We start from the raw sequence: 25649 nt of genomic DNA, 5'->3' as shown, positions 1-25649 counted from the left end.
CAATAATAGGAATATGTGTAAGTAGGATTTGAAGAAATTAACAGATATTAAGGTTTGTTTCACTTTTCTAACCAAATTATAGTAAACTGATAACTTTTGTTTTCACATTTTTTTGATATAGAGTATATGATAATTGATTGTATATAAAAAATCACTTTGATTTAAACCTATGTATGTCATCTTCCCTTTCGGGTTGAAAAGATTGAACACTGTAATTTGAACCTATTAATCAAGGTTTAATAAAAGAACCAAAAGTTGTTGGGCCAATAAATGGAAAATCATTTTTATAGAAGGTTGAGGTACCAGTATAAATTACAATCCAATGTCCCCTCCCTCCCTGTAATGCATAGGTCTACATGGTTTAAAAAAACTATCATCTTTAATTTGTTCAAGGAGTTAGGAATATACATTCAGAAATTTTAATTAATCAATGGCATAATTCTATTTATTAGCCATTAACATACTATCTTTTAACATCAATCTTACATAGTAAAGTAACAGGATGTCTTCTGTTATAGGGAGGTGTTACTTCAATTTATGCAAGGGGTCTTAAGACGGGATTGAGGGGACATTGAGCCTTTAATTACAATAGTCACTAAATTTTAATAATAACGTTCTATTGTTCGTTGGCTCAAAAACTTTGGGGACTTTTAATGAATTTTGATTGGTTGGTTCATTAAATTGATGGGTGTCCAAACGTTTCAACCACTAATTGTAATCTACAGAAGGGGTAATTTTGTGTATCATTTGGGATGTACATCAATTTATCGGCCATTGTCCCTTTGGACCATTGCATTGGGTCTAAAGACAAAGGACGATAAATTTGTACAACCCAATCATCCTAAGCATATCTCCACTTCAAAAAGTTTAAACACCAATCAATCAAGATCAATTAAAAGTCAACAAAATTTTGAAGCTAACGAAGGAGATAACATGTTGATAAAACGTAGGGTATAATTTACTGTCCAATGCCCCTTCCAGATTTTGAATAAGCAATGATCAAAGCTGAAATTATTCGGTTTTTAACGCTGGTTATCTGTCCCTCTCCCTGATCCAATTTGTATTCATCAAGCTTTTTGTTTATCAAACTAGAATAATTACATTCAACAGTAGCGCAGCTTTATTTCTAGATTAATATTTGCATTATGCAGAGATCTAAATGGATAAAATAATGTAGAATAAATTTATGTTACCCCAATTAGTTATGAAAACCGATTGAAATTAGTGTTGAAAAAGTTTGGACATTGCTATTTTGAACCATCCAATTTATTGGGATTTTAGTGAACAAATGAATGAACGTGATTATCAAACTTTGGGTATCAATATAATTTACATTCAATTTATCATTCATTGTCTTATCCCTTCATATCCCTGCAAAAGATAATTTCTATAGTGTATCATTGCTTCTTTGAAATATACGAAGTGACATGCCAAATATTTATAACTAGCGGCTACGCCCCTAGAGACCTCTTGGGGGCACTTGTGGAAAGAGGAGGGGATGGGAGGGGAAGCCTTTAGTCGACACTCCATTTTCCATTTCGGGTTTAGAAAGTAAAAATATTTATTTGAGGGGGAGGGTGTTTTTCATTTATTAGAAGCTTCACCAATAATTTTAATTTGCAGAAGGGTTAAGCTTTATCATGTTTGGGATATTACGGAAATTTTTCGCCCTTTGACTTATCCTCTAGGATCTCTGCCTTGATGTAAAAAATATTCATAATATGATTTCATATATATGCTATGACTTTCCAAATTATTACTTAACTTTAATGATTTAAATTTTTAATAAATCTTTAAAATCTGAACGAAAATATTTTTACTTAGGATTTAAATTTTGTTTAAATACGAATAACCGCTAAATATGTGTCTTATGGCTAATAATTCTAGGATTAAACGTATACTGAATTTAAAAAAAAATAGAAAATAAAGCTGCTAAGTTCGACGTTTTAGATTGAGAGTAGGGTCTAACTAATTTCTTTAGAACAAACTAGCAGCTGCGCCCCTAAATTCTATTTGAGGGAGGGCATTATAAAGGCATTAAATTAAATTTAAGAATAAATAGCTTAAATCCATCCTGGACTAAAGTAACCCTTCCCTAAAAGGATAAAATGGGGACAAAAAAAAACTAGTTTTAATATCAGTATTATTTGTAAAGAGAAAGGAAAAGGCAGAAAATTAGCCTAAATCCATCCCAAGACCTAAATCTAAAAATAAATAACCTAAAACCTTCCTGGGAAGTATATGGAGATCCCCTAAAATGAAGGACCCAAGCAGTTCAGAAGCTAGCGAGATCTTAAAGGACAGACAAACCAAAAACCTTACTACTTTATATAAAAGTATGTATCTATAATTCCTGTTGTGAAGTTATTATATTTTCAATGTTGCCATATGGTATAATAATATGTTCACAAAATAAAGCCACTGAAGATTCTAACAAACTTTGTCATGATTAAAGACGTTAAAAAAATACTCCTACGTTTAATTATGTTATAGATAATTAGGGGAATACATTTACCTTTAAACAGAACGTTTTAAACTGAACCGCTAAACCGTTATTATTCTTCTTTACAATGTAGCTTCTCACAAGTCATATGACGATTTACAACTATTTTGAGGGAGGGTAACACCTCTCGTTCAAGAGCTATCACCCCTAGGAAAAAATACCCAACCCCCACAATTTAAATTTTTTTATAAACTAAAATTGAAAGGTGTTGTGTCGAATCTCCCCCCCCCCCCCCCCCACTGAATCTAAAGTACCCCAGAGGTATTAGAGAACAAAACAGAAGAGATTTTATCCATTTTGCTAAAATAAAAATTAGTTACTTTGTTTTAACATTGTCCTAGTAATATAATTCTAACAAAAGTCTTCCAACTTAAAATCAAAGAACAAATATGTCTATTTGTCTGTCCCTAAAGATCTCACAAACAACAACAAAAATTTTTACATCACATATAAGTTTTATATTTGGCCTGTGCATGTTTTATGCCATTTATCATATTTTGGTATAATGTAAGTTGAGTTGGTAGAAGGTTTTGGTTTGAGGCTACTTGTGTTGGTTGAAATTGGTATCAATACAATGTAAAAGATTTTCCAGAGATCCAGCTCAGTATGGCTTTTACACCGATTAATATCCGCTGGATTAGAACAGGTTCTCAGCCATACTGAAAAATTATGCAGAGCCTCGTATTAGACAATTTTCCAATTTAAAATCTTCAATTTGAAGTGTTAGAGGGTATAAAAGGTTGTTTTAGTGATTGTATCCTAATTAACCATTAAAAATGTAGTATTTTTTCTCCTACAGGTAAAAAAATGGGTATTTTTAGGAGCATTATTTGTTTAATTCATGTACATTTAGTTTTTTTAATAAAAATCTGTTAAATCGAATGAACACTACTAAATTAGCTTCGAATTACTGTTTCTTAAAATATATTGCTTATATTTTAATAAAAAATCTAATGATTAATGCGTTTTATTATTTCAAATTTTATTGTTCAAATAAAGAAGGTTAAATATTTATCTATCTATCTATCTATCTATCTATCTATCTTTCTATCTTTCTATCTATCTATCTATCTATCTATATATCTATCTATCTATCTATCTATCTATCTATCTATCTATCTATCTATCTATCTATCTTTCTATCTATCTATCTATCTATCTATCTATCTATCTATCTATCTATCTATCTATCTATCTATCTATCTATCTATCTATCTATCTATATAAAAGTGTAGGAGGAGGGTTGTGTTACTGTTAAAAAACCCCCTGAGGTTAATTTGCCTCTGTGGTTATTAGGTTGGGGGGGAGGGTGTTGGCCCCTGAAGGCTTAAGACGGAGCCAATGTAAGGTCGTTAGTTACACAAATATATTAGATGTTTCCGCTGTAATCAAACACTTAGGATTTTAACAAAAACCCTTTACTCATTTGTTATACCAAGGTATTTCCCCTAAAATCATCTTTTTGAGGGAGGGATGGGATATTAGACTATAAATTGCACGCTAAACAATCTCGAACATTCATTGGCTTAAAACATTGTTTACTTTTCTTAAATTTCATAGGTTGGTACAAATTATCAAAATAACAGAATTACAGAATAATTTTTTATCATAATTGGGAGTGTACATCAATCCTTCGTTCATTGTCTTATACCTTAGGATACCTTATTTGAAATATCACTTAAATAAAAATGTTTTCAGTGATCTTAAGGGACAGTGGACGATTAAATTGTATACTCCCCATTCTCCAATGATGATAAACAAAATTACCCCGTATGTATATAAAATTACTACTTAAAAAGTTTGTACACTACTAGTTTCGGACCATTCAATGTGAAAATTCTATAAAAGTACCCTGCTTTTGAGACATCGAATTACGTGGTTTTTTGCCTTTGGGTACCAGTGTAATATACAGTCCAATGTTCCCTCCCTCCCTTAAACTTTCATGTTGTATGAATTTTTCAGTTAAAGAATTAAGTAAATTGTTAGTGTGAAGATTACCAACTTTTTGCGGCTAACCCCCTAAAAACTAAAAGATGTTACAAACAAGGATGACAACATTCATAAAACTCATAAAAGCGAAGCTAAAATACAACCATATTATATTATATTATTATCCTATTGAGATATATGTTTTAGATTCGATTTAAATAGGTTCAAGGATGGTTTTGGGATATAATTGTGCTACCTCTATCTCACTTTAAACATTGATGATAAATGCTCAGCCACTATTTTTAAATACATTTTAGAGAGATCTGAGTAAATTTGAGGACATACGGACCTAGCCTAATGATATGATAGCTTCGCTACTAAAAAGAGAATTAGATTGGTAGAAAGAATTCGTGCCTAAATTATGATGAACTGAAATTAGTTTCCGAATGTGAACACATTTTCCTAGGTGTTTCCCAATCCTATCTCAATATTTGCTACTAGCTAAAAAACCTTCAAACTTCGAAAAAAATCAAAATTTGAATGTATTAACGATTTATACATTATACATTCAAAGTTTTAATTTTTCAAATTTAGATTTTTTTTTGGGAAGTTTGAAGGTTTTTTTAGCTAGTAGCAAATATTGAGATAGGATTGGGAAACACCTAGGAAAATGTGTTCACATTCGGAAACTAATTTCAGTTCACCTAAATTATCCTTGAGGGTATCCCAACAATACAGCCAGCAAATTTAGCACAGATTAGAGATCTTAAGGGATAAGACAATGGACGATAAATTTATATACATCCCTAATTATAATAAACAAAATTTGCCCTTAAGTAGATTGAGATTATTCTTGGAAAAGATTTGTCACAGAAGTTTGAAGCAACCAATCAAGATTTAATAAGAAATTTTATAGTTTTCAAGCCAACGAATGGCAGAATGTTTTCATAAAATTCATTGGATACCCGTTTAATTTACAGTCCAATGTCCACTTTCTCATAAGAGAATCTACACTACATTACTAATCAAACAGTCTGTTGTTATCTTTAGTTTGAAATGGTCATGGATGACATATTAACGAACTACGTCAACATTATGACCAACTTTATCTAACCCTATTCTAATAATGAAATTATGACTTCTACAGTGTTTACGTTGATATAAAAAGAGGACAAAAATTTAACAATCTTACACATGTCTGTTACGTTTTTTTAAACAGCTTGTATTGCCTACTTTATACAATTAAAAAGGACCAATGATAGGCCAGTATACATTTTACCATTGGTCAATATAAATGTATTGTATGACTTAATTTTTTATTAGGAACTATTAGCTGCTTCGTTTTTAGAGCCATTTTGAAGAAAGGCAATTTTAATACAGGATGCTTTTGGTGGTTTATTTTGTACGTGCCGCTATTGGCAGCGTCGCGTAGGGACAAATTACTGAAGAAAAAATAATCTAGCGCAAAATGTACCGCTGTGTTGTGGATTCAGGGAGGGAGGGGACATTGCACTGATGATTTTAGTGGTCCCCAAAGTTTTTTAAAACGTGATTTCTTATTCGCTGGCTTAAAATATTAATGACTGATTAAATCTTTCGATTTAATTTTTAGTTTTTAACAGAAAAAGTTTAGTTTGGGATATTTTTTCTATTTGCGTTTTTTTTGCGAGGTTGGAGGTTCAGCGGTTTGCAAGATCCTGATTCTCACAAATAGATAGATAGGCATCCTGTTACTTTTATACAAAGATTAAAATCTATCTAGACAATGAATCAAAATTAACAAAACATTAATAGCAAATAATTATATACCAATAAAATATTTTGGAAAACCTCCAAAATTTGGAATCATTTCATAAATCGTATTTGATAACTTTAAACCACTTCTTATTGTATATTAGGTCAGGGAGGGAGGTGGCATTAGATTGTAATTATACTTTTACCCAAAGCCTAATAATCCCGTTCTCTCATTCGCTTGAGGTTCTTTTATGAAATCTTGATTGGTTGGTACAAACGAGCAGTGTCCAAAATTTTCAACCAATTATTATAATCGACTGAAAGGATAATTTTGGTTATCATCAATGTGGATTAAATTATCTTATCCCTTAAGATTCCTAGGTTAGGTAAATTCATAGATACTTGAAGGGTTAAAGCTTCCCGTAGGGTTAAATCAAACCTAGATGCTTTTATATGGGGAGTGAGGGGGGTGGGGTGTAATCAGTAGGACTTTGAAAAAAAAAGGTTTTACCAAATATTTTTATACTTACAAAAATGATTTATATTAATCGTTTAAAGTTATAAAGCTACTCTAAAAATCAAAGAGTTAGTAGGTTTGTCTTATTATATACAGACAGGGATTTTAGGGGATAAGACAATGTACGGGTGGTCCTATATCACAATAAACAAAATACCCCTTAATGTAGAGCAAATATATTGATGGAAAAGTGTAGACGATGCTAGATCAAACCAACCCATCAAAATTTAATAAAAGTCCCCAAAATATAAAGGCCAAAAAAGGGTAATTTACATTCATATGTTCCCTTTCTCCCTTTTTATAATTATTGATATCATATACTGTTTATTACAAGAGAGGTAGAGGAAAATAATTTATTGTCCATTGTCTTATCCCTCGTTTATTATTATTAGCTGTAATTGTGTAGATTTTATCATACTAAATGGGGTTTAAGAAAGGATGATAATCTTGGATCTTAATGGATAAGGCAAAGGACGATATATTGATGCACACCCCAAAATCATAATAATTGGTTGGAAAGTTTGAGCACTGCTAATTTGATTATGTCCCCAAATTTTCTTAATTAAAACTTTGAGTACCAGTAACCTATAAATATTATCGGGGCCAACTAATTGAAATTAATGTTATGATTTTTCACCTTACTATTCGCGAAAAGCTGTCTATAATACAATGCTATAATTAGCTTAAAAGTTTTTGTATTTTTTTACATTTTAATATAACAATGAAGTATAAATCTTAAATGACCTTTTTGACTTTTATAGACTTATTGGGAATGATTTATAGTAAATGTTTTTAAAAGACTAAAGCTGATAATATTAAAATGTGGCGTAGCCAATTTTGTCTAATATTTGTTTCAAGGTACAGCTCTTTCATTACACGACATTTGTCTGAAAGTCTAATTTTGCTTTTAAAGATTCGGGTACTTTTTGTGAAACATTGATTGGTAGGTTCAAACTACCAGTATCCAAACTTTTCAACCAATGATTTTAATCAACAGAATGTGATACCTTTATTTATCATCATTGGGGATATACGTCTGTCCATCGATTTGTCGTCCATTGTCTAATCTTATCCCTTAAGAACCTTTGAAAGACAGACAGACGAACAGACCAACAACTTCATAATAAGAGGAGCTTCGCTACCTCTAAACACCAAATGATATAATTTAGAATTAAAAGGTTATTTAGACATAATAAACTGACAATAATAAATTATAAAAAAACACAGGGATCTTAAGGGATAAGACAATGGACGATAAATTGATCCACCAAGGATAAGGATGCTCAAAATTACCCCTTCTGTAGATTAAAATTATTGTTGAAAAGTTTAAAGCCACTCCTTCAAAATTCAATAAAAATACCCATGTTTTACCCAACGACTAAGAAAATGTAGTTAAAAATCTCTAGGTACCAGTGTAATTTACAGTCCAATGTACCCTCCTCCCTGATAATACAGCTATCAAACCACGGATATAGGGGTAGAACAATGGATGATAAATAATTAATCCTATCCAAACCTTATCTCTAATATTTTTAGGCTACCATGGGCAAAATTAGAAAACAATAATTGAATATATTTGAACATTATCCAATTATATCAAGTATTACGTCTTTAGATCCTCCACATAGGTCCAAGGATAGTTTTAAGCCATTTTTGTTTTTAAATTTTAATCTTGGGATGGTTTTAGGCCATTTTTATGTTCTCTCCTTCCACTCTTTAAATACAAAGTCACTAGATACTAGGGGCGTAACCGCTTGTATTTGAATAATAAATATTACACAGTCTTCTAGAGATCTTATAGACTGCGTAGAACATGTATTTGAAAATGCTTCTAATAGACGTATGAACGCAGATACCCTTACACTAGAGTAGCTGCGCTACTAAGAAATAATACTAAACAAAATGTTAATTAAAAAACTTTATATACTGCTAACTCACTGGGAGGGCCCCGTATTACCATTTTTAAGAGCGAAGCTCTTCTACACTATGGCTTGGTATGTACGTCCATCCGTAATGGATAGAACTGATCGTTATTTGAGGCACGGTGCATGTGAGAATGATTCCTGTAACAGTTAGGTAAAATTTAGAATGAGTAGCAAAATTTTTTTGGAATATTGATTCCTATGTTGAATAGGCACAATGTAATAAACAAAGTATACTATTTATCTTCTGATTATTTTCTAACTAAATACATTTTACAAGGATAGGTGATTTTGAACTTTAAACTATACTAGTTCCTAAAATTTTGTAAATAAGTTCTTTCATATGTTGCTTAAAATCTTTGGGGACCTTGTTTTAAGGATATTACAAAACTTTCTACCATGATGTTAAATTTCATTAGGGGGTAGTTTTGTTAGTTATAATCGAGGTTTACATCAATTCATTCTTGATTGTCTTAACCCCTTAGATCCCTGATAAATACCATGTAAGTTATAGAATTAATGATTCTCCATATATAGACAACGTTTATATTGAAATGTATTAGTTAGTTTAAAGATAAATTATTAAACTTTTTTGGGTGTTCTTACGAATTTGAAGAAAATTAATTTTTCTTCAAATAACAAGGGGGAAAAGGGTTAAATAACTGTATGTCCCATTCCCGATCACCCTGTACCTACTTTCAATAATTCTTTGAAAATCAACCAGTAGCGTAGGGAATATTAATACAGCCTATTCGCTACAAAAAAGCAGAAAGCAATTTGCTAGCAGACGAAAAAGGTCCCTGACAGGGTGATCCAGGTAGTTGTATGGTTATACATCTAGAAAGAAAGAGAAAGAAAGAGAAAGAAAGAGAAATAAAGAGAAAGAAAGAGAAAGAAAGAGAAAGAAAGAGAAAGAAAGAGAAAGAAAGAGAAAGAAAGAGAAAGAAAGATAAAGAAAGAGAAAGAAAAAGAAAGAAAGAGAAATAAAAAGAAAGAAAGAGAAAGAAAGAGAAAGAAAGAGAAAGAAAGAGAAAGAAAGAGAAAGAAAGAGAAAGAAAGAGAAAGAAAGAGAAAGAAAGAGAAAGAAAGAGAAAGAAAGAGAAAGAAAGAGAAAGAAAGAGAAAGAAAGAGAAAGAAAGAGAAAGAAAGAGAAAGAAAGAGAAAGAAAGAAAGAGAAAGAAAGAGAAAGAAAGAGAAAGAAAGAAAGAGAAAGAAAGAAAGAGAAAGAAAGAGAAAGAAGAAATAAAAAAAGAAAAAGATGGAAGAAGTAAAAAAATAATTTTGTTTGTAGTTTTATCAAATAACTTTTTTTAGGTTCGGTCTAAGGGTCATTAACCCATTAGTGCCGAGCGCCACTTGTATGGACCGATCGAGCTGAAAATCTCAGGGAAGCTTTATAATGGTAAAAACGGAATTCCAATTTTTTTGTTTTGCTCTAGTGGCGTGCACAGGAAAGTTGCAATAAAACCCGGTTCGGCGCGAGTAAAAAAACCTTGCGGCATTAATAACCGTTTTTGGCGTTTTTTGGTGCTTTCCCCCGGCATTAAAGCCCGTTTGCGACCTAAATACCCGGTTATTTGGCCCAAAAAATTAAAAATGTAATTTTTGAACGCCCAAAGTGAGATGAACACTTTTTAAAACTACGATACGATCCGTAATTGAAAACTACATAACCTCAAGTAATTGATAGAGCTACAACTAACATACAAAACAATTTATATCACATTTAAGATTTTGGCTATAGGTACCACCCCTTTTTGGTTAATAAACCCGGTTTTTGTTGTTGTTGTAAAAAAGATCTATTAGTAAAACCGGGTAATGAAAATTTCAGACTTTCCCCCCATATGCCGAGCCGGGTCTATATAGAACGTAAAAAAACGATAAAAAAATCATATAAAAAATAATAATTTGAATAAAACGAATTCACAAATGAATGTAAATGCAAATAAACTTTAAATTTCACGAAAAAAATCACTAACTTTACTTCATAAACAAAAAAGTTAGGAGGGGTATTTTAAAATCACCTTGTTTTTCTTGGTTTTCAAATTTTGTTGAGCTATACCGGCAAACGGAAGTAAGCAAATCTGCCTGCTCCAGGGGGAAATGAAAACCAGGGTAGTAGAGGGGGGATTCATACTGAGAATGATGCAATCCTAAAACTGAGAACCGGTTTTTTTCGGCATTTTCTGGAACCGGGCGTTAAAAGCCGGTTCGTCACTAATGGGTTAAAAGACTTATATATATGTAACATAGGCCCAGAAATATGGCAAATAGGAAAAAACATTTTGTCTAACATTTCTATCAGATTTTTGGTATTTTTTGACTATTGCATCTTTTTTTGACTAGTGGAAAAGATAAGTGCAAATTATTTTCCAAAGATATCCCATCCCATCCCTTACAACCATTACAAAAAATAGTCATCATAATGTTAATAGAATATCATTATAAGCAAGCCATGATCCATTTTTAATAGCCATATAGTCTTAATGGATAACAATCAACCAAGTTATTTGAATAAAAAGTCCATAGCATATCAGCCATGAGTATGATTGACCACTTTTAAATAATTCGACATAAACTATTGAATTGCAGAATGTCAACTGTTTTTCTAGTTGCAGTACATACCTCTATATTCCTGGGCCTTAAAGTTTACATTAACGTATTTTTAGCGTTATCTAATGTTTAAAATATTGAATTCATTACACTTAAAACACTCCTTATTAATTTTAAAAGGTCCAAATTGGGTTGATACATTTACCAATTGAGGTAAACATTGCACTGGTAACCAAAGTTTCATAATCAAGTTCCACAATTCTCTAGTAAAAAAAAATTTGAGGACTTCTTTAAATCTTGATTGGTTGGTACAAAATAACGGGACAAAACTTTTCCATTTATGATATTAATCTACGGAAGAGTTATTATTGTAGATTACAAAGGGAATGTACATTAATTTATATTACAATGTCTTATCCCTTAAGATCCCTGAAACACTGCACATATTTACAGAAGCAAACATACAGACAGACAGAATAGCACGATTTATAGAGTAGCTGCACTTCTTAAATTTGAAAAATAAAGAGATTTTAAGTGATAAGACAATGAAAGATAAATAATACCAAATAATAATGAATACAATTTACCCTTTAGTAGATCATATTTATTGTTTGAAATGTTTAAGATTTTTTAGTTTGGATCAACCACTTAGGATTCAATAAAAGTACACAGTACAAAAGATAACTTTGGATAACAGTTTAATTTCCAGTCCAAAGTCCCCTCCCTCCCTCCGCGTGAAGATGAGAATGTTATGTAAGATACACCAAATATACAGAAATGTTCAAAGCGTGAAGTAAATAAAAAAAACTCTGATCGCGCAACAAGGATGGAAGGGATATGACATTGACGGTAAAAATAATCTACAACCCTTTATATTCTTACAATGTTATATACAACCTACTAAAAAAGTATAACTTCATACTGAAAAAACCTGGGGGAATATCTATCTATCGTCTATTGTCCTATATCTGCATCCCTGGATTGCAAAAAGGTTAGGAAATTTTATATTACTGTTATCCTCCAGGGAAGAAGGGAGGGAACATTAGACTTTAAATCATACTGGTACCCAAAGTTTTATATAAATGCTCTCTCGTTTGTTGGCTTAAAAACTTTGAGATCTATCTTAACTGGTTAGTTCAACCGGTATAGTTTCATGCTAATTTAATTTTAAATTAAACTTTGGATTAGGTTCTTATACTGCCTCCCTCCCCCTATCGATGCTACGGGCTCAGCTGCCAGTATTTTAAATCTCTTGTTTTTTTTTAAATTTATAAACCGTTTCCTCTATTGCTGGCTACAATAAACTATCTACACGCTTTTAGTTTCTGCATTTTATTATCAGGGTACGGGCATATACATTCCACGATTTAAATTAACGTTAATATGTAGTAACTAGCAGCTATAACAGAAAGTGGTGCGGGAGGTCAGAAAAGCAGCCTGAAACCACCCCCAAGACATTTTTACTGCTTCCTGAATTAAAAATGTCCATTAAGATCTATGAAACAACTGGACCGATGTATCTTAAATTTTGTAGAAAATTTAGTTTTGCTCTTCGGCAGGGTCTAGGCTATTCATTAAAAGAGTAGGTCTACCTCTTTTTGCAGTTTCCCTGAAATTGCGTATTTGAGCACAGAAGAACCTCCATGAAGAAAAAAGAGTTGGTTCTGTGCTCGCTAGGCCCTTTGAGGAAAAGCACCAACCCCTTTAAAAACTATGCACATTTCAATCTCCATATTACTTAGCTTTCGCATTGCTATCTAAAGGGATAAGACAAAGGCCAAAATATTGACATTCTCAATGATTATACACAAAATTACCCTTTCTATAGATTACAATTAGTGGTTGAAACGTTTGGACACTCATTATAATGAATCAGCCAATCAAAATTTAGTAAAATTCCCTAAAGTTGTTTAGTCAACGAATAAGAAAACTTTAATATAAAACTTTGGGGACGAGTGAATAAACAGCCCATTGTCCCCTCGCTCGCTGCATTGCTATCCCAATAAAATTTAATCTTTGAAACAGTTGAAATTTAAAATGGAGCCGCCCTTTAATTGAAGTGTTTAATGATTCTATTTCACTTAGCCCATATCATTAAAATGCGCCATGCTATAATATCATAATAAATATAGAAGGATTAGATACATAATCTTTGAATAAACCAATAGGAAAACAGTACAGGAACAATCCTACCATATTATTGGTTATAAAATGTACATATTTGGTATGAAAGAGTGGTTATTTTTTAGATTTAATTCGCATAATGAGTCATCTATGAATAGTTGAATTTCTTTGGATAAAGCTGACTTTCGTGAAATTATATTATCGAAAAATTCATCGCTCGTAGTATTGAATCGTATATAACCAAAAACAAACATAACGGTTCGTCTGTTAGAAATCTCTTTTTAATTTTGACGGATTAGTGTGTCAGATTGATCATCTTGGGTTTTATATTTATTGAAATATGAATATGCAGCAAAGATGATTATATGTGCATAAGTAGCGCAGCAACAACAAGCAAAAATTATTTATCTATTGAATATGAAAGGAGCAAGAAAAGAGCACTTAACTTTTTTGTCCGTCGGTCTGTCGTAAATGCTGTTATTGACTTGGTCTGTCGGTATGTCTGTACAGCTCTTGAGAACATCAACTGATTTCCAGGGCCACTGAAAATCTGTTTTATAACTCACTTTATCTGTTTCTCAATTTATTATTTTTTGGTAGTTATCCTTGGTAAAATTGTTTATAAATCATAATAGTAAGCCTATAAACAAACAAAAAAAATCGCAGAGCGGCTTTGCTAAAGATATAATAATTAACTGTTTAAATTTTCCACCCATAATATATGTTTGTCTTTGAGATTATCAAACGGGAATATAGCACGTTAATTTCAACTATTTTGTCTTAAAATTTTCCAATCATTTCCTTATACTAAAGTAACAGGATGCCTGTCTGTTTGTCTGTACCGAATGATCTCGCTAACCACTAACCGATCGGGTTCTCTTTTACAGGGTAGCTTCTCATAGGTCCCGGGAAGGTTTATAACTATTTTCTTGGGGGGTGGGACACCCCAAACCCCCCTATCCCCCCCAAAAAAAATTTAAATATTTTTAACTAAATTAAAAATGAGGTCCTATAAGCTTTATAGAACACGCGTTGTGTATCAAAAATTTGTTCTTCAGAGAAGAAAACCTTTATCAACCTCCTTACAAATATTTAAATCGATATACTATTACATGGATGTTGCACCAGATTTTCATGTACTGTAATAAAGTGATACCTCCCATACATCTCTTTTGCCCCATCCTCTCCCCTTCTACTGGATGAACGAAACGACCAATAAAGGCTCATTTTAGCAACCTAAATTGACGGCAAATTTTCCCCTGTCAATATATCCATGTATTCTATATCAATTACTACATAATGTAACTGCAAAAATAACATCAAAGTATGTAAAAGGAAAAATTTAATTAAACCATTTTAAATTTCAAAATTGATTACTTAACTGTATTTAACTTAACTGTATTTAAACTTTACCCTATTGATCATTGGTGCTATTATTGTATCGACAACGTATGAATTAATGCATTTAAGAATAATGTTAAACAGTAGTAGACATTTTTCCGAAGATAGTAAAATAAAAATAATAGGATTCTATATTTGTTGCCTGAAAGGTGCCGTAGAAAATACATGATTTTTCTGTATGGCGTAGAACTGGTTTTAATATAAGGACGTTCAAAGGAGGGAGGTTTAAGGGAATGCGCCCCTCTGTTCTGTTCTACTCTTTAGTTCTTAGTATAATATTTTTATGGGTAAAATCTTTCAAATAGCCAGATAAGAAACCTATTGTTCGCCCCCCAACACACAGGGATATGACAATCGACGGTAAATTGATGTACGCCACCCAATCATGATATTATTACACTTTCTGTAGATTGAAATTATTAGTGGAAAAGTTTGACTACTGCTAGTTTGTACAAACCAATCAATATGTAATGAAAGTATCCAAAAAGTTCAGGCCAATGAATAAAAGTTTTACAATGTCTCCTTCCTCCCTGACTTTTCGCAGGATTAAAGCTACCCGCAGAGGCTAGAAATTATTTCATTTTAAAGAGCGGTTTGGGAATGGGAGCTTTGATAGTCCAAAAGTAAAATAAGCGATTTAACTGATTGCGGTTACTTGCATCTTTTATTGTTTTAAAATCTCTGGATAATTGCAAAAATTATTTTATTGCAAAAAATTGTTTTCGCAATAATTTTAAAATGCTCGGAGAGAGAGACAAGTTTTCGTAAAAAAGGACAAATGCCGCAATAAAAGTTTCTGAATTTTCTAAATCTATTAATAAACAATAATCTATAAATATCAAAACCTTAGTCCTAAAACCTACATGACTTTAAAGGATATCTGTTCTTTTCCTTAAAAAAAATACTGTACATTTATTTATTATTACGACCAAAAGTAATTTTAATACCTATTGATTTAGTATAATTGTAAATTTTTTGGCCACAAAACTTTTTCAATATTAAATGATTTGTCTCAAAAATGTCAAATTTTAAAATGACCTTTCAAGGAAACGCCTGTTAAAAAAATGACACATCCGCTAGACTAAAAATTATGTCTTCCCATAAAAAGGCTCAATCAAAAATGCGACATCCACAAAACAGACCTATAGTGATGCATGTCTTTCTACTGGTGAAGTCAAGCAAAGCATTAACATTTCAACCCTATGTTATTAATCTATCTATCCCTTTATTTAGTTTATCTATCTATCTAATCACCTTTGTGCATTGCAATAAATGATAAAGGCTTTGCCAAGGATAATTAAATCCATAAATAATTGCAGCTAACAACATTATTGATGAAGACATCATCAAAGAATTAATTTAAGGAAATTTTTAAAAATCCATCAATATTTAACCAACCATAGTTTCATTCAACAACTTAATTATAAACGAGACCATAAGAGAATTCTTAGGTTTAAATTCAATAGATTTACAAATAAAAAGAAATCTTTAATTAAATATTAGAATAAAGAAAAATTAATTGAACAAGTACCTATAATTTTAAATATTAAGGTGCAAAAAATATTAAATTTGTACTTTAATTCAAATAATGCACTTAAAATATAAATATATGTATATGTATTCAGAGGAAAGAATACGTGGTGAAAAAAGATTTTTTTTTACATAATTATAAGATTAATAAAAAAAATCAGTATGATAATTTTGGCAATTTTTTTCTTAAATTTCTAGTTATTGCAGATATTGCAATTATCTTATTTGAATAAATATTTGCATTATTAATTATATAAAAACACTTGTTTTGTTCTAATCTAAATCTATTTATATATAATTAAAGCATTGCGCATTTTTTCCTCAAATTAGGTTAAAAGGCTTAATTATTTATCAAATTGCATTATTTAATATTTGCTGATATTGTTTACCAATCATTTTATGAAATTTTTAAAGTATAAAATCTAAGATAATGCATTTCTATTTAAAAAATGCTTTAGCTACTGCCAAAGACATAATGCAGAATTGTTATTATTAGACTTATTTGTTAAATATTTCTATTACTTGAGTTAGCCTATGGATTAACCACCCAAAGTCTAAGTTTTTGAACATCTATTTAAGTAACAAAGTGAAATTTGTTTGAGATCCTAAGATGAAATAACTGATGTAATGTTGAATTTATGGTGTACTGGATAAATCCTACCAATTTTGTTTAACAAATGACGTTGCTATGACAAAGCAATACTTTTATAAATTTTGACTAATTTTATTTCCTCGCAAGAATCTTGATCTGTCTTGTTATGCTCTCCCTCAGCTTTGGCTCAACCTGAAACAGAAAAAAAAAATTTAAAAAAGGTTAAAAGATTTTAAAGTTTTAAGATTAATCACCCTCAAAAAAATCTAGAAAATTTACAGGATACATTTATAATAGTCTACAGTAGGTGAAACTTTTGATGGGTATAATTTTATTGGTTGAAATTAACACTAGCCAAAATATGATTGCTTATTCTATGATGGTCGGATTGTAGATAGGCAAAATCTAAAATAGTTAATAAATGTTTAATAATTCTATTTTCAATGATTTTTTAATAAAAAGAAAGTTTTAATATATAATCTATATGTTTCTTAAATATTTTTATAGTTTGGGAAATATTCCATCAAAATAACTTGCGAAAAAAATTATTAATTTGATATTATAACAGAAACTTCATTATTAGAAAAATTTAAAACAATTCTATGATTTTGATGTCTGTGTACTTAGGAGGTAGAAATAATGACATATAGAACAATATCCAACCAATAATTTAAGATTTGAAACAAGACATAAACACAACAACAAATGTTTTGGCTTTTTAAATGTTTGTCTATCCTGTTCAATTATCTATTTACTATCGGTTTCGACCCAAGGCGCCTCTAGGGGCACTTGAGGGGAGAAGGGAACTCGTTCCCCTTTTTTTGATTTTAGTTTTTTTTTTAAAGTAAAAAATATTATTTTCAGATAATTTTTTCTTTGGGCCATATTTCTAAGGAGGGTAGTGGTTTTCTCCTCCATAATAAGGTTAAACTTTCCCAGGACTTATGAGAAGCTACATTGTAAAGAAGAACCATATCAGTTAGCAAGATCTTCCAGTACAAAAAGACAAACAAACAGACACAGATACTGTTACTTTTATATAACGATGATAGGAAGTCTAATAATGAATCTCCAAAATATATTTTTATGGTTTTTCTATTTTCTCTAAAATTAATAGTCGACATAAAATTTTGCATTTTGATGGAATAGTCTTTTTTTTATATCTTATGGTGGCTTTTAAGAATGGAATGGTAGAACACTTAAAAATAGCCTAAAATCATCCCCGAAGGTTCCTTAAAATTAATAATTGAATCATTTTAGTGGTTAGCAAGATCTTAACGGACTAACTAACAACAAATCTTATTATTTTATATATTAAGATATACAAGTATATGTGTGTTGATTTTCAGAAAGAGCCATGTACTTTGGTAAACAAGGAGCAGTTGGTTATTGTTATAGAATAGCCTCGAACCTACTTAATTGTATTTAAATTGTTTTATAATTATAAATAGAAGAGTTTCCTTTAAATCTTAATTTTTCTTGATTTCGAAATATAATATTGCATTTAACAAATTTGATTGCGTCCAAATTTAGCAAAGCCATTAGCATATATTTTTAAATAGACAAAAGGGATGAAACATTTCAACCAATCCAAATTATCACTTTTAAGAGAAAGTATGTATTAGATATTTAAATATTATTATTATTTCAATATATTTTCTTTTAGGGAAGCTTTTTAAAGCTTTTTTCATATTCCACTCTCTTTGTTTTAAAGAATATACTTATCTTGATTTTACAAATTTCTCTTTCCTTCATTTATTAGAAGCAAAGCTACTATTTAAGTAGGTCTTTCTTACGATCAGTTTGTAGATCAGTCTGTAATACTCTTGTCAACACTTGTCAAGTACAGAGAAAGAAATCTTAAGAAAATCTGTTTTGCCTTAACTTTTCTAAGATAAAAATACATCTAATAGCTTCTGTATTTGATATTGAATTCTATCTTTTAATTTATAACAATAACAGCATGCTTTTAAGAAAGAAAATTATAATAAATAAAATTACCCCTTCTGTCAATATTTGATTAATGTTATAAAAGTTAGTTGCCTATTCTTTAAAAAATATTCAACTCTAGCCCTGCTTTTTGCACCCAAATTACGATTTAAGTTTTTGGCGGAAAAATTTGGACACTAAAGGTTTATACCAACCCAATCAACATTTCAACTTTGGGTACATGTTTGACTCAGAGTCTAATGTCACCTCTATACCTTTCCATTATATATTGGTGGGGATAGGTTAATGATAGACAAAACAACTTTCTCTTAGTTTAAAAAGTAAAACATTCCTACATGTGTATAGCTATTATTATTTGAATTTTTTTGTTTTAATTTTTATAAATGCTGAAATACGTTTTTATTGATTTTCATGACAATAAATAGAAAAATAAAATTGATGACAACATCCATAAAAGCGAATATTAACAATTGCAATTATAGAGAGGCATTTTTAAGTTTTTTTATTATGATAAAGAATACCAGAATATTAAACACAAAAGTTTAATGGACATTCGAACTTCTTTCTTGTAACAATTTTCAAAATTATGCTGAGTTATTTAAGAAATCTTTAATCAGGGTTTGATATCGGTAGGAAGTTTCTACCACTAATAACTAACATACGGACTGGCCCTAATTTTAGAAAAGCTTCGGTTCTTTTGAAACACGCAAAAACAGCAAAAAATATTTACATACTTTTATTTGTTATAGCAATTTTTTACACAAATATATATGCAGGGATGGAGGGGTTTGTAAATTATTCTTTTGTAAACACGTTCTTTCATTCGAATGCTTAAATAGTGACTTTTATCATGTCTTGATTGGTTTGTTCAAACCAGAAGTGTTTACACTTTCCCACCAATAAGGGGTAATCTTGTTAATTATCATAGGGAGTATACATAATTTTTTATTATTATATATGATGTAATTATATGAAAGAGAAATTTTCATACTTTGATATTGCCGCGCTACTTTTGGACATATTTGTCATTTTTCATATTTGTTAAACTTTTTGCCGTAAATTTTAGACAATTTTGTGTTATTAAACATTATTACAAACGATTTATAAAATGTATTATTTGTTTTTTCTTTAGTTTATACTAGTTGCTTCTCCCCTAGCCTCTGGTGAAGAGCGAGGGAAAACTAGCCTAAAACCAACACAAGACATTCATAGTTTCCCTGAAAAGATCTTAAGCTTTTTAGGAAAGGAAGGGAAATTGGACAGTAAACTGGTCCCCAAAGTTTGATATACAAATTTTTAAACTTTGGGGACTTATATATAATCTTAATTGTGTTGTACAAAACAGCTGCATTGTTCAAACTTTTCCACAAATAATTTTAATCGACATAAGGGGTAAATTTGTTCCTCATCATTCATAATTTGGGTTTATCGTTTATTGTCTTATCCCTTAATATCCCTGGCGGCAACTAGTGTACCTAATTGTCCTGGATAGTATGACTAAACAGGTAAATATAAATATATGTACAATAATACGTATATATATTTTTCATGATGTTTTCCCACAAAGTGCCTGTAGAGCCCTGACCCCCAAGGAGATCCAATTTTTTTTTTGGGGGGGGGGAGGAAAAATCATTATCGCACCCCCTAATTTGTTGGGGGATGGGTTAAACACCCCTTTACCTCCCCATTGGACGTCCTTCACCCCCCCCCCCCTAATTTTAAAATAAAGAGAGGTAGTACCCAAATCCCTAAACCTACGGCTTCCTAATCTTGCGGGGCTATCCAAAATAACGCAACCGAACCTGACCTAAAGTAATAAACATACAAATTAAAAAATTATTCTCCCCATCGCTAAATTTTTTCCAATTTTGTTTTAAAATAAAGGGAGGTGGGTTTCGGCGCTCAACAAGTCACTTAGAGAGAAATTGCCTGTATTATATATGCATCTTCACAAGTGTGTATTTTGCGTAATAAGCATGTTTAAGCGGGATAGAATTGTGCCTTATGCTCCATGCATAGCCTCTAAAATTGGATACAGAATACGTGGATATTGTGAGAGTTTCTGTCGCGTACCCTAATAAAATGCTTTTCCAAGCTGGATAATTTAACCCCCCCCCCCTCACTCTTATAACTTTACCCCCATCCCCTACTCTAACCATAGAGGAACGCATTGACCAATATCTGAGGACTAAATTAGCAACCTAATTTAACACAAAAATTCCCTGTCACAATGTCCATGTATTATATATCCATTTCTGTGCCAGAGCATTCTCTTTACTCTTTAGGCAGGGAATGTACATTGAAGAATAAATCAATAAAGTACCCAAAGTTTTATAAGCAAGATCTCAAATAATTAAGCAAAAATTGTAGACATTTAAAAAAATATTGATTGAGTTGTATAAACTATAATGGTCCCAACTTTTTCCAATTCTAATATCTGTTTTAGAGAAAAATTAAATATTGCCATCTTAGGAAACTAAATATTTATATGTTTGTTACCCCATATGTAAAAATTAATCTATTTATTTTATAGTTTATTTCAGTAATGTTATTTATGTTGACATAAGTGAACAAACAGTGAAAAAAAAGTAAAATTAGTTATTCATTACATCGTATTTTAGACAGCTTTCCGCTGATATTAAAATAAAAACTTATAGGATTAAAAACAGTTTTGTAAACCCGGGTGGCCGAATTGTCTGTAATTCGATGCTATTCATGAGTTTTCAGTATTTCTGAAAACCAGTTTTAATCCACCGGATATTAATCGGTTTCGATAGAGTAGATGCTTATATGTAAACAAACAAAATTTCGAATGAGGGTGGGGGGTGCGGGGGAATAGTAAATCCATAAAGAACAAAGGGATTTTACTAGAATATCTTTAGGCTCAAAAGAAATAATTTATCATTTATATTGTTATATCAAATAGAACGAGAAATTTTAGATAGTAGTATAGCTATTCAAACATTTTTGCATAAAAGCTTTTTAGATTTTAAATTTCTTAATTTTATGTGAGAGAGATATATCAAAGAAAGAAAAACAATTTTGTAAAAAAAAAACTGGAGAAACTCTAACCCTGCAAGAACTTACTTAACTTAACCAAAAAAAAACATCATTATACCAGAGTTCTAGAGATAAAGGACACTTGTAGATAAATTAATATCCTTCCAAATAAAGCTTATTTGGTCAATGGGTAAGGGGTAATGTTGGTTCAATAGATGTTAAAAGGAAAAGTACAAAAATACTTTCACCAAAGATTTTCTTTACAAGTTTATAAACTTTGATAAATCATAAATTAAGATTTTTAAAAATAGACAAGCATAATTTTATCCATAAACAGCGCGGCTATAACAAGCTAATATTTTTTAGATTTAAAAAGAACAGTAAATTGTAATGCAGCAATATTTTAGAAATGCGTATAATAGTAGAGTCTACAATGTCAACCATGATGGAGTGATAATGCTAGTTATAGAGTAACTGCGCTATTTAAAATAACAAGAATGACAACATCCATAAAAGAGAAACTGACACGACATCATCTATATTAGAGTTGAAAAAGGATTCTTACCTTTAGAATAGAAAATATTAAAGAGACCACGATTTTGATTATTTAGATACGTTTTATATGTTAATTTAGTTACTTTTTAATAAACATTAAGTAACATTAATTTTACATTAACTTTAGCTAATTTGACATTAAGATTGTTCTAAAAGAATGCTTTAAGGAGTCTGAAAGTATAATAAGTCAGTAATATTTAAATATCATACAATCCTTAAAAGCACAAAGATCACAAAGTTAATTACTAATCACAATTTTTAATAGAAATATATTGCAATTTAGAGCTGGTGTGGGATTGCTGCGAAACTCATAATGTCGTCTTCTTGTGTGGAAATAATATCATAAATCATTAATTTAAACAAATATAATTTTGTTACACTCCCGCAACAAAGATTTCAACACAATAGCGTACATTCCTCGTAAACAGGTAGGTTATTTAGTAAAACCCATACTGTTAATAACACCAATTATATATATACTTTTACAGTTAGGTTATCATAAAACCTCTACTGAAAATAAGATTTGTCATAATTATGTTATTTAGTTAGGTTGTAAAAAAAACCTGTACTATAATAACATTAAATAACTCATATTTGCAGTTAGATTTATAATAAAACCTCTACTGACAAATAGATAGAAATACATTTTTATGGTTATATTGTTTGAAAAACCTTTACCATAATAATAATAGTGTAAATAACTTAAGAGCTTTTCAGTTAGGTATCTAATAATCCCTTTACTGATAAAACTCTCTAAAACTTGTTGAAGTATTCTTTGTATCTATCCTCAGTATTAATAAAAATAGAATTTTTTTTAAATAAGGTAATCCTCACAAAATATTTAATGAAACCTTTAACACAATAATTGAATATTATTACAATGAAATTAAAATCACAAAATATAAGTTGATAGGTATTGAAATAAAATAGATATTTTTGCAGAATGCAACCAGATGGTGATAAACAAGACGTTAATCATCTTGATTCTTGAAATTTTTCCATAGAAACTCTCTGTCCTACACGAGGTTTAAATCCAGGAATGTATATTTCCAAACCTTTTAGGATTTCAGAGTCTGGTGGTTTTCCATGTGAATTGGTTAGACAAAACAATACAGAATAACATGGTCTTTCAGGATTAATCTTATTCATAGATTTACACCCTTTGCATAATAAAATCTGTGGAACAGATTTTATATTTATACATTTACCACCATGACATGAGAGAGAAGATTGGAGACAAACAGCACAATGTTTATATATGAAATCCTTCCTATGCTTAACTCTTTCCTGTGTTGAAAGATTGAGGAATTTGGAACACTCATTAACACTGTGATTGTGTCCAGAAATAACACAAGGAAATAATCTCCCACCAGCAATTGGCTGCTTTGATATGTTAACAGACTTTATCCTTTTGTGATAGGAGATACATGACTCCTCGTCACAATTGGAATACTTTGAAGCAGAACTATCATGCTTTAAGATTCTATCATGAATTTTGAACTGAAATCTGATTGTATCCAACAGAACATTAAATGCTATTTTACCTTTAACATGAATAGTATCCTCTTTAATCGAATCCATCTGCTTAAAGAATTTTTTCTTAGCATCATGAGGCATGAGCTGTAAGAGTTTATGAAGAAACTCTTGTGAAAAGATACACACCTCAAACTCCTTTGAATGTTCAGAATTAGAAACCAGGTAAGAATTTATTGTTTCAAGAACAGCTTGAAACTTTCTGTAGTATGGAACTGAAACAGCAGGATTGGAATGATTGTCAGGTATTGTTAAATCAATTAAAGGTTGGATAAGATTCATTAAAATAGGTTTAGGATCCCCATATTTATGAATCATGTAAGATTTGATAGCTTCATAATCATGCATGTATCTTGTAACTTCGTCCTGATGAATCTCAACAAGATACTTGGAATACAAAAATTCAGCTCTTTCAGCAGAATAATCAAAATCGATAGTTAAAGCCTCAAATTCATGGAAGAATCTGTAAATGTCAATATTAGGATCTGTAGAAAACTTACTCAAATTACCATATAATTTTTGGCCTTGAGATTTCTTGAAAAGTTCCTTAGAGAGAAAGAGATGTCTAATATCAACAGTCCAATTAATTGCATCCCTAATTACATCAGCAACAGATAAAGCTAACTTAGCATCATGAAATTTGACAGTAATGTAGTCTCTGAGAGAATGTTGAAGTGAAGATATTTGCCTATCTACGACAGGAACATGGCTATTGTGCAAATAGACCAAATTAGAATGAGACAAATCCTTACTGGAAGTAGCAATCAAAAGCTTGGAAAGATAATACATCTCATTATTCAGAACTTTATCAACAATATCAACCTTCTTCCTTTCATTATCCAGAGTTGAATTGATGTTTTCAATATGACTAGAACAAGAACTACTGTGTATAGAGAATGAAGACTGATCCTGAGCTTTAGGTAAAGAGTTGGAAATAGTATTTCTGCAAGGAATAGCAAAATCCAAACTGTCAAACCTAGCATTATTATCATGAAGTTCATGTGAGTTTTGTATGAGATTGGTAGGAATAACATTAACCTCTAAAGAACCAACTTCATAAATGCTATCAATGTCAGATGAAACATCAAGTTGAGTCTTCTTAGTAAGAGATAGAAAAAGATGATTAGGACAGTTAACTAGCCACTCAAGTTTACTTTCCTCAATCTGAAGAATTAGAGCACAACATTTTTTAATATGTGTAATAGATTTCATATTAAATGCTAATGCTTGAGCAAAATGTAACCTTACATTTAAATGTTCATAGGATAGAAAATGGCTATTCAAGTGAGAAGAATTTGAATATACACTGCCATATATTTCTAGTCTAGAAATCAGTTTTTCAGCATTGGCAAGAAACAAGTCCAATTCAGTAATAGTACAATTATCATTCAAGTCTGGAAGTGAAAGGTCAGAACTTGAAGCACCTGAATTACTCAATGAACATGTGCTGCTATAACCTGATTCAGATTCTTCAGGTATTAAGGGTAAAAAACTCAAATTTTTATATGACAACATGATTCAGTTATGATTATGCTTGAATAGGCAATTATTGAGAATGAAGATTCAGAATTAAATATTCAACAAAAACTGAACGAAGTATTTGATTAGGTAGTACAAGACTCCTTTATCAAAATACTTTGTGCCACAAAATTTCTTGCAAGTTAATTGTAATCTGTACTGATAAAACAAAACTCTCCTTAAAAAAAAACAAAGAAAACAAGAAAAGAAAATTTTGTATCTGATACACACAAACTTTAACTCAATACAAAATAATTAATCATACACACCAGTAGTGTACACTTAAAT

General features: G+C 30.6%; 1 protein-coding gene across 1 annotated transcript in view; it reads right to left on the bottom strand.

Moving 5' to 3' along the window:
* LOC145328644 (uncharacterized) overlaps positions 1-25649 on the bottom strand; it is a 146839-nt gene that overhangs the window by 114740 nt on the left and 6450 nt on the right. The window contains exon 3 of the mRNA XM_080172410.1: positions 16947-16997. Coding sequence (XP_080028536.1) covers positions 16947-16997 — 51 coding nt within the window. The remainder of the gene's footprint in view (positions 1-16946; positions 16998-25649) is intronic.

The sequence above is a fragment of the Acartia tonsa genome, chromosome 9, assembly GCF_053477335.1.
Source record: "Acartia tonsa isolate MP-2025a chromosome 9, ASM5347733v1, whole genome shotgun sequence".
Lineage (NCBI taxonomy): Eukaryota > Metazoa > Arthropoda > Copepoda > Calanoida > Acartiidae > Acartia > Acartia tonsa.
The sequence above is the reverse complement of the archived record's forward strand: the minus strand, read 5'-3'. Positions and strand labels throughout refer to the sequence as shown.